The sequence below is a fragment of the Ahaetulla prasina genome, chromosome 1 (genome assembly GCF_028640845.1).
Source record: "Ahaetulla prasina isolate Xishuangbanna chromosome 1, ASM2864084v1, whole genome shotgun sequence".
NCBI classification, from domain to species: domain Eukaryota; kingdom Metazoa; phylum Chordata; class Lepidosauria; order Squamata; family Colubridae; genus Ahaetulla; species Ahaetulla prasina.
The window spans coordinates 128,650,977-128,673,091 of NC_080539.1; the positions used below are offsets into that span (position 1 = coordinate 128,650,977).

General features: G+C 38.9%; 2 protein-coding genes across 5 annotated transcripts in view; one reads left to right on the plus strand and one right to left on the minus strand.

The window, feature by feature from the left end:
• SNX14 (sorting nexin 14) overlaps window positions 1-11,371 on the plus strand; it is a 48,066-nt gene extending 36,695 nt beyond the window's left edge. For 2 of the 4 annotated variants that reach the window (XM_058175534.1, XM_058175543.1), the window contains exons 24-28: window positions 3,738-3,902; window positions 4,545-4,640; window positions 8,426-8,517; window positions 9,590-9,644; window positions 11,071-11,240. In XM_058175534.1, the coding sequence (XP_058031517.1) occupies window positions 3,738-3,902; window positions 4,545-4,640; window positions 8,426-8,517; window positions 9,590-9,644; window positions 11,071-11,075 (413 nt within the window). In that variant the 3' untranslated portion in view covers window positions 11,076-11,240. Of the gene's footprint in view, window positions 1-3,737; window positions 3,903-4,544; window positions 4,706-8,425; window positions 8,518-9,589; window positions 9,645-11,070 lie in introns of those variants that run through there. The other 2 variants (XM_058175555.1, XR_009154198.1) reach the window with 2 other exon arrangements.
• A 49-nt stretch (window positions 11,372-11,420) lies between these two features.
• Window positions 11,421-22,115, minus strand: part of NT5E (5'-nucleotidase ecto) — a 33,565-nt gene continuing 22,870 nt past the window's right edge. Inside the window, exons 4-9 of the mRNA XM_058175588.1 lie at window positions 21,610-21,807; window positions 19,992-20,146; window positions 18,176-18,284; window positions 16,254-16,403; window positions 14,028-14,228; window positions 11,421-11,978 (exon numbers count right to left, since the gene is read on the minus strand). Of these exons, the coding sequence (XP_058031571.1) occupies window positions 11,818-11,978; window positions 14,028-14,228; window positions 16,254-16,403; window positions 18,176-18,284; window positions 19,992-20,146; window positions 21,610-21,807 (974 nt within the window). The 3' untranslated portion in view covers window positions 11,421-11,817. The remainder of the gene's footprint in view (window positions 11,979-14,027; window positions 14,229-16,253; window positions 16,404-18,175; window positions 18,285-19,991; window positions 20,147-21,609; window positions 21,808-22,115) is intronic.

Below are 22,115 nucleotides of genomic sequence, written 5' to 3' on the forward strand. Positions count from 1 at the left end.
ATCACCGGCAAATGAAACCAAAGTATTTTTAGAAATGGATGCCAAGAGAAGGAAGCCAATATATGTTCCTGATTTCATGGGCTCTACCAGTGGAATTTAAAGCCAGGAAAAAGTAAGAGATGAGGGCTCTCACAGTCATAAATTCCTTGTTAAATTCTTAGAATGGCAGGCTTCTGCAAGCTGAAAGAAAAGTTATTGCAACTTACTGCATAGGTAGTAATTCTGTCCCGGATAAATATGCATTGACAAAAATTCTCAGCATATGAATATTCTTATGAATATAAATATGAGAGAAAAGTAATATTTCAAATTATCTTGGGAGTCACTTGATAATGAAATGGGTGGCATATATAAATTTAATGAATTAATTTATTTATTTATACCATGTTTCTCTGAAAACACAACTCACCCCAATAATAAGCCCAACCTTAATTTTTGGGAGGGGGCCCCATTATTACCCCTACCCCAAAAATAAGCCCAGGGCATGGGCATGGCCAGCATGAGTGGTGGCACGGGGGGGTGGGGGGACTGTCCTGCTGCAGTTGCAGCCTGCTGGCCCCTTGGCACAGCGCAAATACCGCTTTTGCCCTTCACTTTCTGGTCACAGCGCTTCCGCTTGTTGGGCTGCTTCCCCAAAGCTGGCAGCTCCGCGGGTAGCTGCTTTGCTTTTTCCCTCTTTTTGGGAGGCTCACGGGAGGCTTTTTGGTGAACCAGAAGAAAATGGGGAGGGGAATTTTTATTTATTTTATTTAATTAATTAATTTATATACCGCCCTTCTCCCAAAGGACTCAGGGCGATTTACAGCCAAATAAAACAGATTTCACAAAAATTAAAAACATTTTAAAAATCTAATTCAATTAGGCCAAAAACAAAATAAAACAATAATAAAACCATAATAAAACCCACATTAAAATTACATTAGGCCAGCCCTGCGCGATAAAACAAAAAGGTCTTTAGCTCGCGTCGAAAGGTCCAGAGGTCAGGGAGTTGACGTATCCCCGGTGGCAGCTCATTCCAGAGGGCAGGAGCTCCCACGGAGAAGGCCCTCCCCCTGGGGGTCACCAGTCGACATTGTTTGACTGACGGCACCCTGAGGAGACCCTCCCTATGTGAGCGCACAGGTCGATGGGAGGCTATTGGTGGCAGCAGGCGGTCTCGTAAATAACCCGGTCCTATGCCATGGAGCGCTTTAAAGGTGGTAACCAACACCTTGAATTGCACCCAGAAGACCACCGGAAGCCAGTGCAGCTTGCGCAGGAGAGGTGTTACATGGGAGCCTTGAGTTACTCCCTCTATTACCCGCGCAGCTGCATTCTGGACCAGTTGGAGCCTCCGGGTGCTCTTCAAGGGGAGCCCCATGTAGAGAGCATTACAGTAGTCCAGGCAGGAAGTGACGAGAGCGTGAGTGACCGTGCATAGGGAATCCCGGTCTAGGAAGGGGCGCAACTGGCGTATCAGGCGAACCTGATAAAAAGCTCCTCTGGCGACGGCCGTCATATGCTCTTCTAAGGACAGCCGTACATCCAGGAGGACGCCTAAGTTGCGAACCCTCTCCACAGGGGCCAATGACTCGCCCCCAACAGTCAGCGATAGAGTCAGCTGGCTGTATCGGGATGCCAGCATCTACAGCCACTCAGTCTTGGAAGGGTTGAGTCGAAGCCTGTTGTTCCCCATCCAGACCCGCACGGCCTCCACACACCGGGACATCACTTCAACGGCCTCGTTGGGGTGGTTGGGGTGGAAATGTACAGCTGAATATCATCAGCGTACAAATGACATTGCACCCCAAAACCACGGATGATCTCACCTAGCGGCTTCATGTAGATGTTGAACAGAAGAGGCGAGAGAACCAACCCCTGTGGCACCCCACACATGAGGCGCCTCGCGGCCGATCTCTTCCCTCCTGCCAACACCGTCTATGACCGGTCAGAAAGATAGGAGGAGAACCACCGAAAAACAGTGCCCCCCACTCCTAAACCCTCCAGCCGTCGCAGCAAGATATCATGGTCAATTGTATCAAAAGCCGCTGAGAGATCTAATAGAACCAGGGCAGAGGAACGACCCTTGTCCTGAGCTCTCCAGAGATCATCTACCAACGCGACAATTTTCCTGCCTGTCCTCCATTCCTCAAGCTCAGCACAGACTGAGGGAAGGATGGCAGGCAGGAAAATCCCCCTCCCCATTTTCCTCCCATTCGCCAAAAAAACCCCATTCCGAACGCTGAGGGTTCCGAATGGAGGCGATGGTGCGGCCACAGCATGTCCAGCTTACCAAGTCTGGCCTGCTACACCTCAAAAAAAGTAAGACCGCCTCAAAGATAAGTCCAAGTGCTTATTTTCAAGTCTAAAAGAAAATAAGACTCGGTCTTATTTTCTGAGAAACATGGTATTTAATATTTCTTAACCTATCTCCCTCAAAGAGGGAGTCTGGATGGTAAATAAATAAATAAAATATTACTGTAAATATATGTCAAACACGAAACAGAAACAATTAAATAAATATTAGATTTGTGTATGATTTGGTAAAATCTGTTAAATTATTCACTGTACAGTATAAGTCTTGATTTAGGAATGTGTTATTTCAGAATATGAATACTCTGTTATATTAAATTAACTTTGTAATTAACTTTGTGATCTTTTGAATTGATTTTCATCTATTCAGACTGTGACAGAAATGTGTTTTAATAGACAATATGTTGTTTGGGTTTAGGGAATGATTTAAAGATAAATATGATGAGTTTAAAATTCCAGAGCATGCTCAAAGAATATATAATATCATATTTCTGATTATGCATGAAAGGCAAAGAAGGACTATTTTCTATTTTATATATATGAAAAGGTTGACTTGCAGATGAAAATCCCTTTGCCTTGCGTTCATTTTCCTTGATAAAACCATCGGAACTGGATAGGAGGTGGGTGGGACAAGGAGAAATTAAATAGACTCTTCTGATTAGCTATCACTGAGTAATATTTTTAAGAAATGATAAACACTGAGTGATTTTGTTTTGAAAAGTAAACTCATGAGTTGAGCTCTAATTCTTTGACTGCATGGATAATTATCTTGGCTAGAATATGGAAGTAGTTTGCCATGGCTTTCTTCCAGATTTTTTTTTTTCTTTCAACTTCCCAGTTTAACCTTGTTGCTCCCTGGATGTCTCCTTTCCAGGGAGAATGGAACTTCCCCAGACGTGCTAAAAAAGGTCCTCGCCCTGGGAAAGTCAAACACCTACTGAGACAAACCCATCCCCAAATTCTGTAAAACAAGAATATTTCTGTTTTTGTAACAACCGAGTATGAGTCAATGAGAATTACAGTATTTTAGAGACCAGAAGAATCCTTTGTTTTCAAGAATCAGAAATCAAATATCTGTCAAATCCTGTATGTTGCAAGTTAATGAAAACCAAGATCTGCAGGCCACATGGAAATCAGCTGCGGCTGGATGTGTTCAACAGTTTGCTCATTTTGTGCCTTTATTGGATCAGGTCACAGTCTGGCTAATCCAGCAAGGCCGTTACTAAGATATCAATGGTAAATGAAGGCAACAATTCTCCTGGTATTTAAAGTACTCTTGTTCTCAGTGTCAGAACTGAAGTATTGTGCCATCTTTCATAACTGGCTGGCAAATAAGCTTTTTTTTTCAATAGTGTGAAATCTAAAAGTATAAGTTGAGGAAATAGACTTTTAGTCAAAGATGAAACGGTGTTCTACAATAATATAGAAGGCATTCTATGTTACAGCTAGAGTTGTTTTCCATATTCCTGATTGGCTTCATCACATCTTGATGGGTGGAAGGATTCTCTTCAAAAATACCTTAGAAAAATATATCGACAACTACTTGCAGTACAAACTAGAACAGCTCTTTCAGGAACACCGTCTGGTCTCACTGATAACACTTCTCAGAGGTTAGTAGAAAGCTCCAAATAAAGTGTTGTTATCAAAGGTGCTGCTGTGCATACATGGAGAAGGGTTGGCCGTCTACCACAGGCAGACTTACCTTATAGCAAAAGCTAAATAAAACAAGTTTAATTTTACTGTGCTACTCTGGGGCCAAGTCTGTGATAAAGTGACTTAAATTGGCCAACTACCTTATTTCTCAGAGTATATGACGCTCCAGAGTATAAGACACACCTTATTTTTGTGGGAGGAAAATAAGAAAAGAAAAAAATCTGCTTGAGAGGCTATCTGTTTGGGAGGCTTCATTTGCAGCCTCCAAAGCTTCCAAAAGCTCTGTTTGCAAAGGAGCTTCTTTTTGCAAAGGCAGCCTCTCAAATGGACCTTTTGGAGGCTGTTTGAGAGGCTCTCCGAAAGGCTGCATTTGCAGCCTCCAAAAGCTCCGTTTGAGAGGACGCGCAGAGGCCGAAGGGTGGGGGCCGACGGGTAGGCGGGGCTGCATTCGGTGTATAAGACGCACCCAAATTTTTACCCTCTTTTGGGTGGGGGGAGTGCAACTTATACTCTGAAAAATACGGTAATTAAAGCAAGCCTGCATGGGTAGTTCTACATTGTCCAAAAAAAGTGTTGTTGTTGTTGTTGTTGTTTTTTAGATGCTGTATTTTGTGAGAATTCTCAACCTCGCTCTCTCCAAGATAAGCACAAACGGGCAAAGCAGACCTTTGAAGAAATGATGAAATACATTCCAGGTTCAGTGTTTATGTGGCATGATTTATCAAGAAGAGAGGCAGTCTAAATGACCAAAGTCCATCAGGTTGAATGGCACTTGTTAATATAAACATTCTTACTATATGTTTATCAAAGCAATCTAGTATGAAAGGAGCCTAGGATTTAGAAATAGCTTCATATGTATTACCTTGCTAAAACTCATGAAGCCCAAATAGGCTTTATAGGTATTGGTCTTTTCCTGTCCCCTTTACAAACTATCCCTCTTTATTCTAATAGTGGCAGTGGCCAAAGCTGGTACTGGACATAGCATCCTCAGGAAGTGATATGCCCTTTGAGTTGAGTAGCATGACCTGTGCTATGATATTACTGTTGTTTAGTGGAAGAAAATATAGAGATTAGAAATGACCTGATTTTAATTCATGAAACAGGTTTTCAGCAACATGCAATAACAATAGCACTCTATCGCTCCATTTATCTATTGCTTTACAGCACTCTCTGAACAGTTTACAAATGTCAGCATATTGCCCATACCAATCGAAGTCCTCATTTTATCGACCTCAGAAGGATGGAAGGCTGAGTCAATCTTGAGCCAGTCAGGATCGAACTCCTGGCTGTGAGCAGAGTTAGCCTGCAATACTGCATTCTAACCACTGTGCCACCATGGCTCCTGCATGGGGCTCAGTGCAATTTCTAGTATATATAAACTGTACGATGGAGCTATGTACACTGCTTTCCAATTAACCCACTGCTTGCCTTCGTAGGTTTGGTAGGCAAGACTCCATACTAGATTTAAGATTGGTAGAACTGTTTTTTTACTGCAGATCTTCCAGATGGATTTGAATTAACAGCTGTCAGCCAGTGTTCCCACTACTGAGGAACGGAGCAAGTTTCCCAGCCTGACTATGTATGAAGGCAAAATTAGATGGAGCCCAGAATTATGATAATCAAAAATGTTATGCTAAATGGAACCAAAAGATGACCTCTTCTTCATTAGAACTATTTCTCCTAGATAAATGACAAGAGTTGAGGAAACCAGTTTTGTACTTAAATATCCAAAGGAGTATTTACCGGGTAACATAGAAGTTTTGGAACATGGAAGTAAAGGAGGCAGCAAGCAAGCAAACAAAAACCCTGAAGTTTTTAAGAATAGGCGAATGGACGGTGGTGAGGCTGAACTTTGTTAGTAGCTTCCCAAATATATTCTGAATCCCTTTCTCAAAACCAGCATCTCATGCCCAGGACATAACCAAGGCAAAATGCCAAAATGGAAATTGAAGTTTTACAGGACGTGTCATACTCCCTGCGCTATAGACCCAGGTCCCAAATGCATCGGGTGCTTTATTGGGAGTGGATTTCTTTCAACTGTTATGACAAGTGGTCCACGAATATGAAAAAGAAAATCTGGCTCTAAAAATGTGGGTTGAGTGACAGAAAGACGAAATCACGCATCTAGGAAAGGACACGAAACCGAAGTTAAGCAAATCCTAGGTTAATCTTAGAACTCTAGGTCAAGACCGTAAAAGATCAGTAGTCTGATCTTGGGAAATGAAAATTAATCAAGTAACTGAATTAAGCTATTTCACTAAATACAGATAGTCCTCAACTTACAACAATAATTGAGCCCAAATTTTCCATTGCTAAGTGAGACATTTAATAGAATAGAATAGAATTCTTTATTGGCCAAGTGTGATTGGACACACAAGGAATTTGTCTTGGTGCATGTGCTCTCAGTGTACATAAAAGATAAGATACCTTCATCAAGGTACAACACTTAATGATAGTCATAGGGTACAAATTTAAGTGACTTTTGCTCCATTTTGTGACCTTTCTTGCCACAATTGTTATGTAAATCACTGCAATTGTTAGTAACATGGTTGTTAAGTGAATTTGGTTTCCCCGTTGACTTTGCTTGTCAGGTCCCAAAAGGTGATCACATGTCCTCAGGATACTGCAACCATCACAAATGTTAGTTACCAAGCATCTGAATTTTGATCATATGACCATGGGGATGCTGCAGTGGTCATAAGTGTGAAAAATGGTTATAAGTCACTTTTTTCAGTATCCTTGTAACTTTGAATGGTCACTAAATGAACAGTTGTGAGTCGAGGACTATCTGTATCAAAGAAACATGCTGTTGAAGGCAAGTTGTGTTTTGTTTAAAACATCTGTATTATAATGAGGGCTTTGGATGAGATATTTGGGAAATGCTTTGGGACTGAGGACTAACTAATTTTTAATTGTAAACCACCCAGAGTTGCTTTGCAGAATAATGTGGGTCAGCATATAAATTTAATAATTAACACACAATTTTGTGGGGGGGAATTAGTTGGACAGCAGAGAAACCTTGGTGCATAGCAATCGTTCCATGTGGACAATTTCTTCTAATTAGTGTAATCACTAAAAAAGTGCCCAAACAACTAGGCTAAAATGCCTACGGAGCTGCACAGGATGCTAAAATGCCTACGGAGCTACATTTATTTTATTTTATTTGTCACAACAGTATATATAAGCATAAGCATGAAGTAAATATATAATATATAAGCATATATAGGAGTATAAGTATGTAATAACTATATAAATTGGATATAATGAAAGGAAACAGTAGGACAGGAACGGTAGGCACGTTTGTGCTCTTATGCACGCCCCTTATAATCCTTTTAGGAATGGGGTGAGGTCAACGGTAGACAGTTTTTGGTTAAAGCTTTGGGGATTTTGAGTAGATACCACAGAGTCTGTACATACATATGTACAGTATGTACATATGTATCATCATATGTATGTATATATGTATGATATGTATGATATGTATCATACATATGTATGATACATGCAGGCCATTTTTCTCATTTGAGATTTCTACAGTTGAGAGCTGCTTCAAAAATGACATTCCTACCTCCCCAGTCTAATTTCTTTACATGATAGAAAATTCAAGGTATTTTTTTTTTATTTATTTACATTTATATTCCACCCTTCTCCGAAAACTCAGGGCGGCTTACATTGTGTAATTTAGATGATAAGAACTGTGCTTGAAAGCAAATCGGAAACCAGTGGAGCAGATTAGATACGTAATCTACATGCTGCGAATTAACAAATGCAAATTTTGCATTAACTTAGTTTTTGGCTCTTATGGCCCTGCTGGAGAACACATCCTCAGATGAGGAAGATGGAAATCCAGCACATTCCCAAGATTCCTTATTCACAACTCATTGATGTCTCCTCAGACTTTCAATCCTTAGTCCGAGGCAGAGGTGCTTAATGAAGACTCAGGAACAAAAAGCTGAACTTCACCCATCTGAGAGATTAGCTAAAAGGAATGGAAGTGCAAACAGGGAGCAGTTTCTGCATCCCCTGTATGATGTGTCTCAGCTATACATCAGCTGGAAACTGAACGTGGCTTATTTATTGCATTCCTTCCCTCTTAAAGGTGTCGAGAATAAATGTTCAAAACTCAATTTGATCTGCATGTATGATCTGCAGCCCCATGTAGAATGCATTATAATAATCCAATCTTGAAGTAATCAAGGCATGAGTGACTGAAAGACCTCCCAGTCAAAGGAGAAGGTACAATTGGTTATTGCAGGCAATCAGAAGATTCTATATGGTAAGAAATATACTGGGTGCCCATTGTACATTTAAAGTGTCCCGCTAAAATCTTTTACAGAAATCAGCTGTTCATTCAGTTGCTGCCAACAGTTATCCTTTTGTAGAATAGACGTTTGAGCTGACAAAGCATTCAGGGTCGGGCTTGAAGTTTGAATTCCTTTTGTTTGACTTGACTTACTTACGTTGTGATGTTTTTTTGCAGATCTGATAGGTAAATGTATTGGGGAAGATGCAAAATATGAAGGCATAAGACTTCTATTTGATGGATTGCAGCAGCCAGTACTTAACAAACAGGTGGGTTCTGTTGGACAAACTAAGCACCTATTGCATTTAAGGGTAGAATTTTTATCAGTTTTTATTTAGTTTTGAAATACTGTGCATCATTACAAGTGCATGAACAGCTGTCTTACATTAATAGCTAGTATGCAAAACATGTAAAGAAATAATTTTCAAAGTTTCAAATGTATTTCCAAATACTGTTTCTGTATGACAGATGTGTGGCTGAGAGAGCAGCACAATTAATAAGCATAGCATTATTGTGTTTCTGCAGTTAAGAGCAGGAACATTGTTCAGAGAATTAAGCACTCCAGAATAGCAAATGTCATTAATGAGTTAAGTTAGGTTAAACTAGGCCAAAACTCTTGGCATTTCCAGACTCAAGAGATTGGATGAAGCCTACAGAATGCTGTTTGTATTAGTCATAGCCAATCTGTTTTACATTTGTATCTGTAAATGAAGGTAATCTTTGTATCAGAGTGAAAAAAGGGGGGTTTATGAAATGGAAAGCCTGGGGATATGAGGAGGAATCAATGGAAGAATCTAGGCAGTATAATTTGCTGAGGAAAGGAGGAAAAGGGCATAGAAGAAAAAGCAAAAAAATAGAGATCAGGAATGGAGAACTTTAGGGATGGATGGAGGGATGGATGGTCAAACATATCCAGGAAAGAACCGGTAACTGTTAGAGATTCAAGGCAGAAAATAAGAAAGACTTAGAAGGCAAGAGTGGACATAAAGCAGGATGGATACAAAATATGGATGATAGGTACCAGTGGTTACTGGTTCTCAACTTCATGCTGTTGTCATTGGGCTTCTAACACATTTTCTTTTGTGGGTAAGTAGACAGGTTATTTTGAAAATTCTTAAAGATGGTTTGTAATTTATTGTGACTACTGGTTAAAAGCTTACTGCATTTTAAAAAAAACCAATGCAATAACTGAAATTTGAGAATAATTTTAGCTAATGTTTGAAGATTCTGATTGGTATGAATGGTAATTCTTTGATCTGCTAAATTTATGCAGATCTTTCCATGTTAAGGTAATATTTTAAAAGTTCAAAATTGCAACTTTTCTTTGCATTTTATTTTTAGTTAACGTATGTCCTACTGGATATTGGGATTCAAGAACTATTTCCAGAATTGAATGGTATGTCATAACACAAACAGTTCTAATTCATCTGATTGATGATGTAAAATACTAATGTAGGCAAAATATCCTTTGAACGTAAGAGTTGCTTCCTCTAATTATTAGGTTTTTTCCCTCAGAAAAGAACTAAAGGAATTAAAGCATTGTAGAAAAGATGACTTGGAGGGATTTTACTGGTTGTCTAGTTCAACCTCACTGCAGGAATCCATTAAACCATTCCACCCCACTTTGAAAAACCTCCAGTAAGGGAGAGTCTGCCACTTTTACTGGGAAGATTGTTTCATTGCTTAACGAGCCTTGGTGTCAAGAAAGCTCTCCAGCCTGAATTGGATTAATTAGATTGGACTTTTCAACCTTACTCTCTCCACCTTCATTGTAATATGAATGTATTTATTCAGCAGTTATTAAATCAATGTTCATTCTGGAGGCATCCATGAAGTTTTATTATAATAACATTTAATTATTAATTATTAAAGTAAAATATAATTGCTTTAATGTGTCTCTGTAGTAGTGGCTGTTGCAGCACTTAATGACAATTGCTTCCTTTTGAGACAATGCAAAAAGACTAATTTTCTTTTGTTTCTGGTATTTGAATTCTCTTTTGTTTGTCATCAATTTATTTCTGCACCCCACATTTTGTTACTTAGGTTAGGTTAGGTTAGAAGCTTCATTTGCAAAACATTCCAATATATTTTTAAAGTTTTTTTAAAACAAATTTTATTTGTTATTTCTCTATTTTTCCACTGTATTTTATTTAGATGTAAGAACACATTGTTTCTTCTAGACACATATAACTAATTTATATAAAACAAACAGGAATGTTTTAATTAAAGGAGTTAAGTGTTCACTATTGCAGAAAATATTATCAGGGCCACAATCTTTTTGAGTTTCAACACTGGAATGAATAAAAACTGCAGGCAAGCTGTACAGGACCCCAGTCACTACAAGGCGGAGCTTTTGTGAAGTATCTTAGTTAGGTGGTGGCCCTTAATTCATCAATGTATAAAGGAAGATCAGCCATTTTTATTAGGCTGTTCCGAAAGGATTTCTTAGAATACCACCGGAAGCTGTAAAGAACTTAGATAATATATGTTACAACTTTAGAGTGGTACTGTGGTACTCATTGTTAATTGGTACCAGAAAGCATGATGAGTACCAAAAATGATGAGTACCAAACAGATTTTTCCCATAAGTAGTAATATAGTGAGTCATAAGGCAGCAACACCTACAAGGTCTAGCTTGTGCATTGAGTAGCAAATAAACGATGAGTACCAGGACAATCTTTTCATGTCAAAACACATTTGAGTTTCAAAGCAGTTGAGTATCACTGTATTAGTATTACTTATGTTTATTGTACTAAATAGTGGTGGTCTTTTCATTGGCTGACATGATTTCTCTCCCCTCCCTCCCCCATTATTTTTCACAGGTTGAAAAGAATGACTCCTTTATCTTACCAAGATCACATACACATCGAGATACTGAATTAACTCCGTTTCATAGATGACTGCTGTGTGCTAATTTAATGACTAGGTTATTTGTTTAGTCTTGTATATTTGTTTGTACATATAATTAACCTTTATTTCAGAAAACAAAAACTTTTACTCAAAAAAAGATTGATTAAAGCCTATTGTTTATTGAATCTCAGGAAAATCCCATTATTTGTTCTACTGAATAATTTTCGCTGAGGAAAAATGCAGAACATGACTTTGAAAGATTATTCAGACTTCATCCATGATAACTTTTGCATTAACTGAAGATCATGTACAGAACCAAAAATGAAAGAATGCTCTTTTTATTAAACAGATTTTACAGAAATTGTTGCATAACACCATTTACTGTCACTGGCCACTTTTTATGAGTAACTTGGTTGGAATTCTTCAACCATGCATTGTGCTGTTATTCGGATGCAAATGTAGATCTGCAATTTATATTTCTACCATTTGTGAATGTCCCCCAGATGATAATCATTTGCCTTATTGGATCATTTAAATTGCTTTTTAAAAAAATCAAAGATGCTACATATATACACATTATATACATAAATCATATACATATTGTATTTAGTAAACTTCAAAGGATTCCTGCCACTCCAAGGGTTATTAAGAATTTACATGCTGGCTTCTGAGAGTGCATGAACTAAGTGTTGACCAAAGAGTCTGAAATAAGTTTGAAATTAAAGAAAGAAATATAAAAGTGAAATGCATAATCCCCAGGTCAAAAAAAGATGTGCTTGGAATAAAGTCCCAGCCGAAAACATCAAGCGACCTTCCACTGCTGGAAAAACCTTTCCCATTCTTTTGATGTAGTCACCGACAATGGAAATATCAAGATCACCTGTTTAAAACAAATTATTTAAATAACTTAATTATTCCATGTTAGCCAATTATGAACTGCCTATAAATGGTCTGTGTTAAATAGATTTCAAACAACGAAACGTGTTTTGGACACAGCCACTGTTAAATTCCTTGTCTTAAGACAATACAATAATCTTACATCTCCTTGCCTTCTACTATGACAGTATACTCCTAAGGAGAGGCTTCAAAGCCTAGAATCCTGATTACATTATTCTTGTAACGAATAGAGGTCACATTGTGCAAAGGGAGTAATCTCATTTTTGATAAGTAATCACAGTTGTACTTTGCCCAGGGAATCTGCAGCCAAGTATATCCAGTGGTTCTGTTCCCATGCAATCTTCAATTTATATCACCCAGGAGCCCAGTTTTTAATAGATTGGATTAAGAATAGTGACTGACTCAGTATTCTGCTGTGAAATTAACGGCTGAGTAAGCATTTGAACCGGGCAGTCCCCAATGTTAGTCAAATACTTTAGGGCACTGTAAACCCCTGGCTTTTAACTTTAGTATTTTTTTTTAAAGCCTGCATAGGATCCATTTACTGCTATTTGTAATGGAAAACACTCAAATTTTGTTTAGAATAGAACAGAATTATTTACTGGCCAAGTGTGATTGGACACACAGGAATTTGTCTTGGTGCATAGGCTCTCAGTGTACATAAAAGAAAAGATACTTTCATCAAGAATCAAAAGGTACAACACTTAATGATAGCCATAGGGTACAAATAAGCAATCAAATCGTATTAGGAAACAGTCAATATAAATCGTAAGGATACCAGCAACAAAGTTACAGTCATAAGTGGAAGGAGATGGGTGATGGGAACGATGAAAAAAATAATAGTAGTCAGACTTAGTAAATAGTTTGACAGTGTTGAGGGAATTATTTGTTTAGCAGAGTGATGGTGTTAGGGAAAAAACTGTTCTTGTGTCTAGTTGTTCTGGTGTGCAGTGCTCTATAGCATCGTTTTGAGGGTAGGAGTTAAAACAGTTTATGTCCAGGATGCGAGGGGTCTGTAAATATTTTCACAGCCCTCTTTTTGACTCATGCAGTATACAGGTCAAAGTATCAAATTTATATAGCAGCCCATATCATTCAAGGCAACTCTGCCAGTGTTGTGTTTTCATGACTGAGCAGAATGGCCGCTTGAATGCTAGTGTGCATTTTCTTGAATGGCTGCCGCTGTCCTTGCTGTTGGTCTTATGCATATTAAGGTTTCTCTGTCTTTCTATTCCTAGATTTTATAAACTGCACACGCAGCATCTGGAGCCTTAAGAGCTTTCTTGCTGGTGGTGTACAATAAGGAAGCAGCACCAACCATGCTACCAGATATAAAAGAGCAGTGAAAATCTTTTCTTTAGAGAGAAACTTGAGATCTACTCTCCCAGCTGCATTTTTGATACACAAGTAGATTTTCCTAGCTAGTTTATAAATAAACCTTGAAAATTTGTGTTAAAACCTTGAGTATAAATGCTACTTGATTATTCTATTTGGAAGTAAAAGAGATGAAAATGATAGCAACAGCATTTAGGCTTACATGCAGCTTCACAGTGCTTTACAGCCATCTATAAGCAGTTTACAGAGTCAGCATATTGCCCCCAACAATCTGGGTCCTCATTTCACTGACCTCAGAAGGATGGAAGGCTGAGTCAACCTTGAGCTATCAGGATCGAACTACTAGCAGTCGGCAGAGTTAGCCTGCAATACTAAAATACTGTGCTACCACGGCTCTTCATCGAAGATGACACTTCAATCAAGTGCATTTTTACCTCAAATCTTGCTTTACAGGAAAATTGTGAAGCCCCTTGCACTTCTACTTTCCCTCATTTGCATAATGGCCCAAATCAAACTGAATTCAATATTTTTTTGTTGCGGTTTGAAAAAGGGAACATAGAAATTGTGGGATGTTAGCAATAACTGTCCTTAGTTACGTCATGCAGCTTCATTTCAGGGATATGAATTCTAGTACTTCCATAATTAGTCATTCTAATTACATTGCCATCGGCTAATCACCAGAAAGGCTAATACTTACCACTGCTGTGGTTACTTGAGTCTCCCTTTAGCATGTAATATCCATCACCGCCAGTGGCAAGGAAAGAAGGTAAAAGCACTTTGTAGGTCTTTTTCATCTTAAGTGGCACGTAAGTTGGTACTCTGCACTCTGTGCAAAGAACATTTAAGCTGATCACCCTGCTCCCTGTCTTTCGGGAGAGATCATACACCACTTTTATGCCTATTAAAAAACACAAGTCACAAGTGTTTTAGGTACCATCTATTGCAAATCTCTTATTTGTATCTCTAAACATATTAATAAACAGTTGTGCTATTCATGGCTTTTGGAAGGTAGACAAATGGTAAAACCAGATTCATGGATGCTTACAAAACACTTCTACTAGCAGAAAGGGAGAAGTTATTCTTATTCATTCTCCAATAGCACTTTGTATCGGTTACAGATTGATATAGAACAGGGCTGTCAAACTTGCAGTCCCATGGGCTGGATGAGTCACGAGCTGGCCACGCCCACACTGGCATTAGCAAAGGTGGGGGGGAAGTCCCGATACGTCATGCAATGCCAGCGTGATGTTTAACACCCCTGGTAGAGAAGATGAAGGAGATGGTGCTGGTTACAGGAAATTCCCCTGTGACAATTTTCTCTTCCTTCAGCAAGAACCTCTATTGGAAATTAGATTCTTCTGAAAACAACTTCATGTCTATTCTTCCCTTAACCCCCCCACCCCCTTTTCTTTTCTTTTTTCTTTTCTTTTAAACCAGGAGTTTAAAACCCTTTTATACCTACTGCCCACTTTTGTATCTCTGTTAGTAGTAAAATTTTCTAACCACCCACCGGTTCCACAGTAATGGCGATTTATAAAGTAGGTTTTGGGTGGGGGGGCACCGACTATCAGCTCTGCTTGTCTGTTACAGCTGGGTGGTGTGGGGGGGAGATGCACGAGCTATTCTGGGACGAGGCTCTTTTGTTTGTGGTCACACTATAGCGCCATTTAATTTCACTTATGTAACGTGAACTAAAGTTATGCGCGGGCGATAAAAATAGTATATTTTCAGAAATTTAAATTGTCACAGGGAATTTTATGAAAACCTAATGAAAATGTTTTTAAATAATGCTATGATTTTTTTTTTAAAAGTCAATTAAATTAAAAAAAAGGAAAGTGCTTCAGTATTGGACAAAACACTTACCGCCCACCATGAAAGCTGGAACACCCACTAATGGGTGGTAGGGACCAGGTTGACTACCACTGTTTTAAACCACGCTAGGAGTGCCTACAATCTAATATACATGTACATTTCTAGCTTTACTGCTTATGGAAATTGGGGTAGGGAAATAAAATAAATATATTTCTGCAGGATTACAAAATGGAAAAGCGCCCTAACAATATAGGAAAATAACTTTTCAGCGTAATTTTTTTTTTGATTTTTTTTTTTAAACTAGGAGTGACTAATTCCTCTTTATAATAATTTACCACAAATCAGTACAGGGGTAATAGTTACAATTGCCGTTTTGCCATGAATCGCTATTGTTAAGTGGACCTTCCTTAAGTAAATAAAGGCATGAATGAATAAGTGTTTCTCATCTGCTCACCTCCAATTCAAAAACAGCCTAACGCTAAGAACTGACCTGCCATTCACAATCATCTTTCTCTTCATCTCCAGCATGTAAATACTGAAACATTTTGTTTATGATGTGGCTGCAGCAACACTGTTTTTATAGCACAGTGAAGCTCCAGGGAAAGAAATTAGGGCAGGAGTTTACAGAAGACCTCAACTGCATGACTTGGATTGATTGTCATCTCTGCTACCTAGGTTAGATGAATGTCCATGCTGAATTATACCTGACCTGCCCTGGGATCTGGGCTTCAGATTATTCTGAGGCACATCCCCATGAAAACCACAACCAAAGATTGAGATGTTTGGCATTATTTGAAGTTTAGGTGCCTTTTCCCACCTCTCTCTCCCTCACAATTTGGCAACAACATAGGGAAAGGTGAGTAATGGGGCCTCCAGTATGTTGTGTTTGTTTACATCCAAATGCTATTCAAGCCAGAAATCTGAGTCAGATTCTTATTTCCTGTTACCTGGCTTAGTGACACATACACCTCTGGAACAATGCCCATCCTGGAGATTAAATCATTCTCCCCAGAGGGGGAGGGGAGGGTTTTGAGCAAGAGAAGATGAACTGTTAATGCTCAATGAAATTTTTTTTAGCACTTTGTGATGGCAGCAGATGAAGGTAGCTAACCTGAGACCTGTAGCAATTCACCCGTTCCTTGCCCGTGTCGGTGAACACTGTGCTCAAACGCTTGTCTTAGAGCAGAACCTTTGATCTCCAGCAAGTCGAAAGTTCCTCCAAATGGCAGTACTGCTGTCAGTTCCTCCAAGGTAATAATGCCTGATTAGAACACAACACTGTTATTCAGTGATAAGTCACATTATGAACATCATTCCCCCAGAGATTAGAATGGCCTCCACCCTAATTCTCTTCCAGAAGGCGCTGAAGACCTGGGGAACCCAGAGCGGGATGGAGCCCATTAAATGGCTCGGGTGATCATCTCTCGCTAGGGCGGGAGGTGGGGGGTCATGGGTGATTTTATTACATTAATTTATTTGATTTTTTTTGTGAGTTTTAGTTTTTTAAATGTGTTTTTTTAATATTCTGTAAGCAGCCTTGAGTTGCCATGGGCTAATAGGCGGCAATATAAATCAAATAAATTAATTAATTAAATTCTGTTCCTTTTTAAGGCATCACAGTATTGGTTAACTGGAAGAGAGCTGAGTTCAAATCTTATTCCACAATGAGACTAGACTGCCTGTCAGACCTTAGCCTAGTCCTTCTCTTTAATGGTGTTGCAGGAACCACCTTGGGAGACAGGAGCAAGATCCATTTTTTTAGAAAAACCATCATGCAAAAGGTATCTCAGCCCTCAGAAGAAAAAAGGGGCATCTCAGAAGGGATCTTCCCTAGTTTTCTGGGAAGTAAAAAGAAAAAGGGAAGAAATGTTTTCGTATTTGAAAGGTTCTGTTAATCCAACATTACAACAAAGATATTACAGTCGTGCTTCTTGTCTAGGTGACTCAAAGGGCTAAACTATCTTCCACTCCAGTTTGCATCTTAGACTTGCATCTAGTTTGCATCTTAGGTTAAAAGTGGCAGGCCATCATTCATCCATACGAAGAGTATGGATTGTCAGGCCTGGAAACCATATTTGACTTTAGGGTTCCAGACACTGCCACATTTTTCCCCTGAGGGGAGGAAGGGGGGCTGAGGGGTATGGTAACATTCTTCAAGCGGTCAAGGTCGGATGGTGTTCACATCTGCAGGAAGAGTGGCAAGGAGATATTCGAATGAACTGGGAGAACGTGGGATCATATGACCATCAAAGGGGTCAGGGGGGTGGGACTCTTGGGGTTTGTATAACTGGGAAAAGAATCCGGAAATTCAGTTTTGGAATTTCACTCATTGTGTGCCAGTTTCCTCATGCTAGTAAAGAACTCTGGAAAACAATGGCTTCTGAGTTTTTTTTATGCAGAAGAGGTTTTTCTGGAACCATGACATTATTCCAAAACTGAATTCTGATTTCATTTCTTTGGTTTCTACCCATGCCATCTCATGGTCTCCAGTGCACTGCAGTATAAAAATTAAATTACATTTAAAGAATAAGTAAAACACAATTAAAAAAAAGATAATAATGTGCCATTTAAAAGATCAAAAAAATCTGTAAGCAATGTTTTTCAATGTGCATAAAAAATGATTAGATAATTTTCCAAGAGAAAAACTAGTAGTGCCACAGAGGATTTGGACAAGATATTTACAGCAAAATAATAGAAACATAAATAAGATGCTTTGAAAAGGCCGATCTGATAGTTTTTAAATATTAATGGATGAAAGGGCTTTTTTCTCTGTAAAGGAAGTTGCAAAAGAGGGATTTTTGCTAATTTTCATTATTAGGCAATAATCATGGTAGCTTTTTAGTTTGGTTACCCAAACTAAATACGGGATGTTCAAACAGGATAAGGTCAAGAGCTAAAGCTTTCCAGCCTGGCAAATTTTAGAAAACTATGACAGTAAGTTGAATAGTGAATACAAGTCCAAACTTAATTATTGATATAAAATGAAAAGAAATTGAAGTGCCATTGTATAAAAGCTCTTGAAATTACACATACCATTATTGGCTTGTTCATCAATAGGTGACCGTATTCCTCCACCATTTACGATGCACATAGAAACATGATTCCACCCCTCATCATCTGGATGTCTCAGGTTATTGTAAACCTAAAAACATTCACAAAGAAGAAAAAAATGTGAATTAAACCTCCACTATCCTTTTCACTTGGCTTTAAAGACATTGATGTATCAAAACTAGAACTCCTAAGGTGATATCTAGCAGCATAGCTATTTTCCACTAAAACCAAACAAGCCTATAGTAGTTTTGTTACAAGTCTTCCTTCCTTGCAGCACTCCCTCCTCAAAAAGCCCACCCTTTCTGTCTGGCAATGTGGCTTTCTAAGAGTTTCCACTGATGCCAATGGGAGCTCTTTTGCTATCTGTATGGAAATACTTTTTTTTTTTTTTGAGAAAGACATAAAATTGAGTAGAGTGGGCTTAGCTCGTTCCCCTTCCATAGTAGCTTCTTTTTAGATTGCCTTTAACAATACTTCTGGAAGCCTTACTGAAGGTTGTTGTTGTTGTTTTTTGAGGAAAAAAACCTTTATCCTGAGCAGTTCCTCATCAGAGATAAAGATTATTTCCTATTTTAGGGCAAATGAGAAGTGGGGTGATGGCTGTAGAGAAACTATGGCTCTGAGGAAGAAGCTGCTGGGTTATATTGGGCCTCCCAGCTGACTCCATTTTGTCTGCAAGCTGAGCATCCTTTTTTAAAGCACAATACAATTACTAGGTACATAAATTTGTTAATGCCAATAGTTACTCCTGTCAAGAACTGTGCCCCAAGAGTGATGCGACTGGCAGAAAAAGCACCACAACATGACAGGCTAGCGGGAGTTAGTAAGACAGCAGCAGGATGGAGATTGTGATAACAGAGCAGGAGTAGGAGGACCTGAAATTAGGGCTGCTACCAAGACCAGCAGCAGTAGAAATGAAGCATAGAAGGCAGACAACTGGTTGGGACTTTTGGAAATGATGCTGGCAAGGAGGAGGAGGAAAGACAAGCCAAACGAGATGCGAGGAAGAAGAATCAGAATCTGGGGCATCCATGGTAAATAAATAAAGCAAGAAGAAAGAGGCAGGGCTTGGAAGCAAGATAGGGAACTATAATCAGACAGAGTAGAAGTTTTGCCAAGCTATTAGGGGTTTCTAAACCAAGGCCTATGTATCCTGATCTATCATCACCCTGCAACTACTGGCAACTGTTGGGCAAAATAGATTTGAATTCAATCTTTACTAAGGTTAGTTGGACACATTTCAGCCTTAAAGGTAAAGGTAAAGGTTCCCCTCGCACATGCGTGCTAGTCGTTGCCGACTCTAGGGGGCGGTGCTCATCTCCGTTTCAAAGCTGAAGAGCCAGTACTGTCTGAAGACGTCTCCATGGTCATGTGGCCGGCATGACTCAACACCAAAGGCGCACGGAACGCTGTTACCTTCCCACCAAAGGTGATCCCTATTTTTTCTACTTGCATTTTTACGTGCTTTTGAAACTGCTGGGTTGGCAGAAGCTGGGACAAGTAATGGGAGCTCACCCCGTTACACGGCAGCGCTAGGGATTCGAACCGCTGAACTGCCAACCTTTCGATCAACAAGCTCAATGTCCTAGCCTCTGAGCCAACACATCCCCTATTCCAGCCTTAGCTGTACATAAATAAAACTTCAGAATTAATTCTACACTTTAATAATCTTTCTGACACTATAGAAGTTCCCGAATTTCAATGTTACGGGTGTGTACCTCCCTTAACATGTACAAGCAATGTACTTTTAACTATATTTCAGGTCATCAAGTACAGAACTAATTTGTTAATTCCTTACCACAGCGTCACAAATTAAATTTCCTAAATTGCACTCGTGAAAGCGGCAGGCATGCGTCGTACCATTTAGGTAAACAATTGTTTTCCCTATTTGTTGCGAAGAATAATTCTGTAGCTGAACCTTCATTTTGTCAACTTCTGCTTTCACAGCTGGATCTAAAACAAAAGTCGTGATTATAATAATAACTGAGTTGAGACCGGAGTCCTGCAATGCTGGCCATCTGCAATTGTTACAAGATTTGCGCTAGGTGATTGACTGCTACAGTATGTGAAAACACAGCTAGATTAAGGCGTTGCAGACAAGAACTGTATGAGCATCCAAAGTACTTTATTGCTTTCTAAACCAGGAGTCTCCAACCTTGGTCCCTTTAAGACTTGTGGACTTCAACTCCCAGAGTTCCTCAGCCAACTTTGCTGGCTGAGGGACTCTGGGAGTTGAAGTCCACAAGTCTTAAAAGGACCAAGATTGGAGACCCCTGTTCTAAACTACATATAAATATGGGGGAGATCTTTATTTTTTCACTATATAGCAGTACAATAGGATTGATATTTAATCACCTCAAAGAGAATGCAACAGAAACAAAAACTCAAAAGTAATCTCAGATTTAGTTTTGTAAGGATTTCACAATTAGATGCCATGGCTGTGGACAACTTGGATTTAATTTTCTTCAAAAGCAATCTCCTTTCTCTTCATATCAGGTATAAGATTATTTTCAAGACAAAGTGTACTTATAAAGTAGTTATGATAGAGAAAATTCAAGGAAGAGGGGAAAAACATTGCTGTTTCAGGTTCAAAGAAAAAGATGATTTGGCATGCACATGTGTGCACACAAAGCCTTTGTCAGTACTTAATCCAAATGCTATTTTTTTCCAAAATTGCACAACAAATAGCACAATTCTGGAAAAAGATAGAAACAAGCCTGTGGGTAAATCTACATTAATGCTTTGAAACTGATCCAGATCTACAAAAAGAATATATTTCTATGAAAGGGAGTAATAATAAAATCCAGATAACTACCAGCATGTTTATATTTATATGTATATACTGTCGGTACAGAATGGGCAATCAAGGTTAAACAAAATGGAAAACCTTTGTTTGTTCTTCCACAAATCCATTGAAAACATGCCACGGAGATTCTCAGTAATGCAGGTCATGATTATCCCAAAGGTGCTTTTTCAAGAGGCAACTGGACTTTTCTGGTTTTTTTTTGTTTTGTTTACATTTATACCCCGCCCTTCTCCGAAGACTCAGGGCGGCTTACAGTGTATGAAACATTTTCTTTGAAGATGTTTCCCTTCTAACCAAGAAACTTCTTCAGAGCTGAAGAGGCTTCTTGGATGAGAAGCAAAGTGTCTTCAAATTAAAACCAGAAAGTCCAGTTGCCTCTTGAAAAAGCACCTTTGCGACAAGCCATGTATATACTGCCTTGTTCTATATTTCATATTTTTAAAAAGACTCATAACTATCTTGTTGATATTATGCAGGCTTCTCCTGGAGAAAATCAAACTATGTGGCTAATGCCATAATCATCTATATATAATAGTATTAAGTTTTGAAAGATCATATTTATTCAGTTGATACTTATAAAATGTTTCACATCCCCTTCCCAATTCCATACCTTCAGGAATATCTTTATTCAATAAAATGGGATTTCCATATGCTTTGATTACATTTCCTTTATCATCAAATTCGACATTCAAACAGCCGAGATATTTTCCAAAGGCATATGCCTGAACAACAGGCACTTGACGTCCATCATCAGATAACTCCATAAATGGGTAATTACCAGCTGCCACTTCATTGGAAGGGGGACTTCCTAAAAAAAAAAAAAAGGCAAAAATGGTCTTCAAAACTGTGAATACAGAACACACCAATTGGCAGGGATTTCATATGAATAAAATGGTGACCTATTTACTTGGTTTTCCGTTATTAAAATCAATCCCGAAGAGAATATCAATGGTTGACTAATGATGTAAGTTTTCAACATTTCCAGATTGGAAGGACAAAATGTTCATTCATGGATCTCTAGCCAAGGACCTTTCCTCAGCTGCCTCCCCAAGGCATTACTGATCAGATCAACAAGATATTTCGCCTCTGCTCCCTCGACTCACAATACAACTGAAG